Source organism: Oryzias latipes, chromosome 4 (genome assembly GCF_053564925.1).
Source record: "Oryzias latipes strain Hd-rR chromosome 4, Olatipes_Hd-rR_3.1".
Classification (NCBI taxonomy): Eukaryota; Metazoa; Chordata; class Actinopteri; order Beloniformes; family Adrianichthyidae; genus Oryzias; species Oryzias latipes.
In genome coordinates this window covers 15,182,080-15,188,189 of record NC_136240.1, presented here as the reverse complement: position 1 = coordinate 15,188,189, position 6,110 = coordinate 15,182,080, and the positions used below count along the sequence as shown (strand labels likewise).

At 36.0% G+C, this 6,110-nt stretch overlaps 1 protein-coding gene across 2 annotated transcripts; it reads left to right on the top strand.

The window, feature by feature from the left end:
• Positions 1-291: 291 nt before the first annotated feature.
• LOC101162592 (uncharacterized) lies at positions 292-6,027 on the top strand. 2 transcript variants are annotated; one of them, XM_078946591.1, is made up of 6 exons: positions 292-407; positions 1,490-1,663; positions 2,373-2,449; positions 2,976-4,048; positions 4,922-5,026; positions 5,426-6,027. In XM_078946591.1, exons 4-6 carry the CDS (start codon positions 3,355-3,357, stop codon positions 5,497-5,499), a joined length of 873 nt encoding a protein of 290 aa, XP_078802717.1. In that variant the 5' UTR covers positions 292-407; positions 1,490-1,663; positions 2,373-2,449; positions 2,976-3,354; the 3' UTR covers positions 5,500-6,027. The 2 variants fall into 2 exon arrangements, with proteins under 2 accessions (XP_078802717.1, XP_004067945.1); XM_004067897.5 differs by having other exon boundaries at positions 337-1,663.
• The last annotated feature ends 83 nt before the right edge of the window (positions 6,028-6,110 follow it).

The following is a 6,110-nucleotide window of genomic DNA, read 5'->3' as shown; positions in this document are numbered from 1 at the left end:
TGATATGTTATTTTTCACTTTTATCATCATAACTACAATGAATTTTTCTGATTTTACCTAAAAGATAAACAATAAATAAATAAAACTATATTTTCTTTCAAACATACATAATGGTCATGAAGTTAAGTCGATAATTGTTTCCAAATGTGTGCATTAGTATTAACATGTGAAACATTTCCCCTATATATAAAGAGCTTTATGAGAACAGTCAGCACCTGTGTGAAATATAAAACCTCTCATTCTCTGTTCATTCCTATTGTGTAGTGTATAACACAGAAGCATTGTCATTTTTCTTCCCAGAACCACCCTAGTTCTTGCTTACCTGCTCACTATGGCAAAGACTAAAGTTTGCTTTGGGGTTTTGTGGAGTTGTCTGAATTTTCTGTTTCTTGGAAGCGTATTCATTGGTAAGCAAGTCACTCTTAAAATGATCGATTATGTTTAGTCTGACCAGAAGGGAAAACAATGTATTTTGTCTACAAGATGTATAGTTACTAATAGAAATGTGTTTTCTTTGTATTCAATGCCATTTTACATTAGAAATTAAAAGTCGCATTTTTTTGTTTTTTGTTTCTTAAATTTTTTTAACAAGTCTGTGATTTGTTGTTCAGGAAGAAGTTGTTCTCTCATATTACTCTTGAATTCCTTTAAGTAATGAAACACATGAAAGTATCTTCAATAACTATTTTGCTCTTTGGGCACAATCGTTTTTGTGGGCGGTGTCACAAACACTAACAGTGAGGGTTTTTCAGAGTCTTTAATGTGATTTTTTTTCCATGAGACTCAACAGAGATTGACATGATATACTGGGACAATAAGAAGTACAATTAGTTGTTTTCATAATATTTTACAGTTTTCTATAGGCTATATTCAACCATAGCCAAACTGCACAGAATGGAAGTAACTCCATCAATGAAGTTCTAAAATATCTTCAAATACTAAACTATAAAATGTGCGAATTTTAGTTAAACAATAACTCCATTGTTTTTTAGTATGCCTGAAGATTTGGAGGGCAAAGATTAAATCTGCCAAATTGTCTTTCACAATCAGGGAATTCTGAGAACTGTGGATGTGAACCCTCAAAACAATTTAAATAAGACATATTTTTTTCAAAGATCCTTTATTACACACTTGTGACTTTTGCCAGAAACTTGCAAATCTTATTCCATTTGCAAATGTTTGAATGCACATATGTTAATGTGCACAAACACATTTGGAAACTAGGTGAAAGATGTAACCTCCGCCTGCAGCATGTGAGGCGGAGGTTATTTAAATGTGACCTGAATTGTGACACCTGAATTTATTTCAAGCTATGAAAAACATCCACTTTACAGGAATCAAGGGGACGAACCTCTCATACAAGGTCTGCAATGTTTGCACTACATCATTTTTACATTGCAGCTGTGCCACTGGTTTTATGAAAATGAAGGTAATAAACTAAGTATTGTATCAACAATTATTTATTAATGTCTAATGTTCTTTGTCATAGGAACACATACTTCCCTGCAGATTTCAAATAACATCAGTGTGACCGAACAAAATGCCAACAGAACCAGAAGGAGCTCTGAGTTGGGCTCTGCTGATCACGTGGACTCTCTGAGGATTCTGACTGCCTCTGATCTTTCTTCCCTCAGAGATTTGTTGTCAGAAAAAAAAATTACAGGTGCTGAAACATGTTCACAACACCCAGGAACAATGGCATGCAAACTAATTTCACATTTTCTGTAACTTTAATGCTGCAATTTTTTTTACAAAAATGCATATCAGGACACAAAGTCTTATTTGTTTTCAGTTTATGTTCTGCAATCTGATTAATCTCTTTGCAAGTACCTCAACTTAATAGACTTCACCTTCTAACGACGGTTAAGAAAATATTATTTTGTTGTTGCTTTTAGTTTTTTTTTTAAAGTAAAATCAAGCTTAAATATGTGGAGTTTAATAAAACTCCAGAATATTCCATGATTTATGCACACTCTCTGGCCACCTTCAATGACACATAATGAAGCATTTTGCAATTAGATTTGTTTTGGGGATTCAAGGCTATGTCAGGGAGACCCAGTAATGAGAACAAACATGTCAAGCGGGATAACTTAGATATGATATGCAGAGGTTTTGGAGCCCATGTGTCCTTCATCTGTCATATTTTTATCTTTTGAGAAACTGCAAATTCAGTCAATGAAGCTCTCAAAAATGAATGCATGATTCTGTTGCAATTATTTGCCCATGTCAAACTGTTTTTTAACAAAAGTTTGCAATTTCTTAGCTTTTTACGCATTATATTCAATTGTGGCTTGGCAGTTTGGCAAGTGTAAAAAAGTTTAAAATATTTTTTGTCCAAAAGCAAGAAGAATAAATATGTCTTTTTTTTCTAGTTCGTTTGGGTCTCCGTGTCTCTCTCTGGGGTCCAAAGGAGTTTCTCGTTCCTCAGCAGCTCATGCTCAACAGTGAGGTCAGTATTTTGGCACTGGTTTAAACTTTAAAACCAATGCAGAATCACCAAAACCATAAAACTTCTATTGCTCAATCGTAATTATCTTTCCATGTATAAATCTCTAACTTATCAAAATCAGTGCCAGACTTTACCATAATGAAGCAACGTAATGTGCAGATTTTGTGGTACTGTGAAAGTATCACACTAAGTAATCAGTGCTCCCTGGGTCCAAAGATCAGTGTCTGAAATCAGTGTATTGATACTAGTTAGACTTTATCATATATGTTTCAGTAAACATTGATAAAAACTGCTGCAGCTGAAGTTCTGAATTTCAGCACAGACGCTATGACATTTTAGACTTTTTCAGCATTTAATTACAGATCTGGCATGAGTGGATTAAAGGATTAGAGTCTGGAAAACTCAGCCCACTTGTGATGAGGGACTTAAGGGTGGAGGAGCTTTGATGTTAAAAAAAAAGCAACTCAACATAATTATCATTTTTGTCCTATTTTATAATTTTCTTCTTTTTTTATATTTCTTTTAGAAACCCGGACTGTACAAGACTGGAGAGACATCTGGGACTTTTTCCATGAAAATAATTGGAATAAAAAAAGTGACTCCCTAACGATGCAATATTTCGTCATTCCACAAATTAAAATTATAAATGAATAGATCTGATAATTAACGGTGTGCTAATTAATGTCAGGTTTATGACAGTTTTTTGTTATTGTTATAAACAAGTCTACCTGTTCATTAAAGATTGACTTCATCCCATTGGAACCTCCCATTTGAGCTGCTAGCCCCGCCCTCTGAACGCATCGACCAATCGGCGAGTCCTGTCTGCAGCCACACATCGACGTTCCCAGGAAGAGTCGCATGAATGTAGGTTACGAAAAGCTTCCTTTGCAATTTAAACGGCAGAAATGGCAGATTCAACGAGTTCGCCCGAAGAAGAGACAGAGTTTAGGGAGATGATAGCTCGGATCGGTGGTGAAGAGAGAATTTATCTGGTCGGTGAAGCGCGCCAAGGCGAAGCGACGGACGGAGATGACACCGGACTGGTCTTTCAGGAGTTCATCCGTGACATGTTTAACAAAAACGTCCCGGTGCTTAGCAAGAAACAGCCGCCGCGCCCCCATCACGCACATGAGAAGGACTGCAAAGTGGAGACCGGTAAAAGTAGTGGAGTGAAGTCCAAGGATGAAGGGTCAAAAGCGCACGAGGAGGAGCGGCCAACGAGCAAGTCAGCGAGCAGGGCGAACATTTACAGCAAAAAGCGGGCGATAGACTCCCGCATCATCGTGTTTATCTTCACGCAGACTTTTATCAGCCACGGCCCGAATGAAGGCTGTTTGATAGAGATCCTAAAGGACGTAAAGGCGCGCACAAAAGGCGCGTCAATCCCCCGGCCCGCTCTGATTGGATTAGTCCACACCACGCAGGAGAGCGCAGAGACGCACAGGTGCGCGCAGGTCCTGGAGAGTCTCCTGGGCGCAGTTTTCCACAAACATCCTTCTGAGGCGGTGTGGGTCGGCTGCTTCCTCCCGAAGACCGAAGCCAAAATTGTCAGCATCAAGAAAAATGCCTGCAAAGTTGTTTGCGCATCTCAGTCAGCAGGTGCAATAATACTTAAAATATATTGTGGAAAAACTGGTTGTTGGACCCATTGGCATAGAAAATCTGCATAGCTAAAATGATAGCTGATCTTTAGTCAGAGATGTGTGATAATACACTCTGGCATGTAGGTCAGGTTATGACACTCACAAGGCCACAGATTTTTTCTTTTTCTTTTTTTGTTCCCAGCCAAATACCTCTGAACAAAAGATGTATTCATTAAAGGAAAATGGGTTCTTAGACCGTGAAAGACAAAGAGTGGCTTTGAAATAGAAAAAAAGTACTCTGGAAATAAAATGTAAATAAAACAAGAGTGATACTTTTAATAGCAAATAAGGTATAACAGCTGACATTACAAATTTAAATCATTTTTTTAATCATTTTTTATTTAAAAGATTAACAGCAAAATCAGTTAGAAACTACTGATATCAAAATCCTATTTTACACAGCTTTCCCAAAGATTTTAAAAGTTTCTCAAGGAAAACATTTTTAATTAAAGTTTGTTTCAACAAGGACATTTACATGTCCATTTTCAAACCAGTTTTAAGTTGGACCTGCAATGGCAATGTTTCTGACAAGATTTATTTTTTTCATTAAGATACAGTTTAAGACAAGGCTTCCAGTGATGAAGATCACGTTGGTTCTCTGGTTGATGGTAAAAATCTGCAGATGGGCTGTTGCACCACAAAATCTGCCAACAGCTTCTTTAGAATGCTTTAATGTCCAGTTAAAGTTATTGTATAGATATTTGCTGATTTTGTCATTGAATGTCACTTTAATTTCAAAATGAGCTATTAATGTTTGCTATTTCAAAGAAGTTTCTGGTCCTTGAAACTGATCTGCCAATTTGTTGAATGTTCATTTTTTGCTTTTCAGATAATACCACAGATAAAAGAGACCAGCCTCTGTGTCCGTGCTGGTTCAGGAGAAGGGAATCCAGCAGAAAGAATAATAATAAATCTTCAACCTGTGAGCAGAAAGGTAGAAATATCCTTGCAGTGTTCAACTTTGCAGAGCCGGGCAAAAGGATTTACTTTCCTATTTGATGTCTTTTGATTTATTTTAACACTTTTTCTGCTTTTAATAACTAACTTGCTGCAGTTAGAGTACTGGAGCAGGGCATAATGCAACATGGTCAACAGTGGATGTTCAAAATAAATACAGTCCAATCTAGGTCACATGTAATGCTATAATATAGAAATTTATTGAAGAAGTAGAACAGATTCTTTGTATTTTGTTAATTTTTTTTTAATTAGAAGTGACACAGCTCAGATAAACCTTTGCAAAAAAGCAAAATTATATATCTAAATTTGTCAGAAGCTTTTTAATGTATTGTATAACATGTAGTTTCTCTAAAGTTCAACTTCAATTCATTTTCAGGTGAAACTGAAAACTCGGAAGAAGGAATCCCACTGAAAACCCATGTCATTTCTGCTGAAACTGATGTGAATTGATAGTCAGCTGATACGGATCCTGGGAAACGTGACTGGCTGCAGACCATCACTGTGGACAATCGTGTTTTCACTGTGAAAACTAAAAACCTTTTTAAGCTAACGTAGCCTTTAATTAGATTCTAAAAAGTTGGGTGGTGAACAGAAAACTTCCAAGCCTACTGCCTAGGGATTCCTGATGTTTACTTTTGATTACACAAAAGCACAATATCAGCTGATATTTTCTGACCTTAAAATTATCTGAATTTAGTCAGTTTAAACAGATAAAGTTTGGTTTCAGTACTGACTTAATAATATTGAAGGTAAGTGCTAGAAGCATCAGCTTCCTGAAGTTTGCCAAACTGCTGTATTTCAAGCTAACTGTGAGCAAAAGGAGCCTAACCTGCTGAACAGGAATATAAAGTAAATAAATCTATTAAGGTTTTTTATTTTTATTTTAGTTTGTTTGTTTTTTACACATTTTAGTGCATTTGATAAGTATTGCAATGTAATGTTGAGATTACTAATATTTGTAATAAACATGTAATACAACTCTTGTCTGTTTTAAGATTTCATTTTAATATTGCTCTCTAAATTAATCCAATGAACATTTAAAGTTAGACCTCCTAAGGATA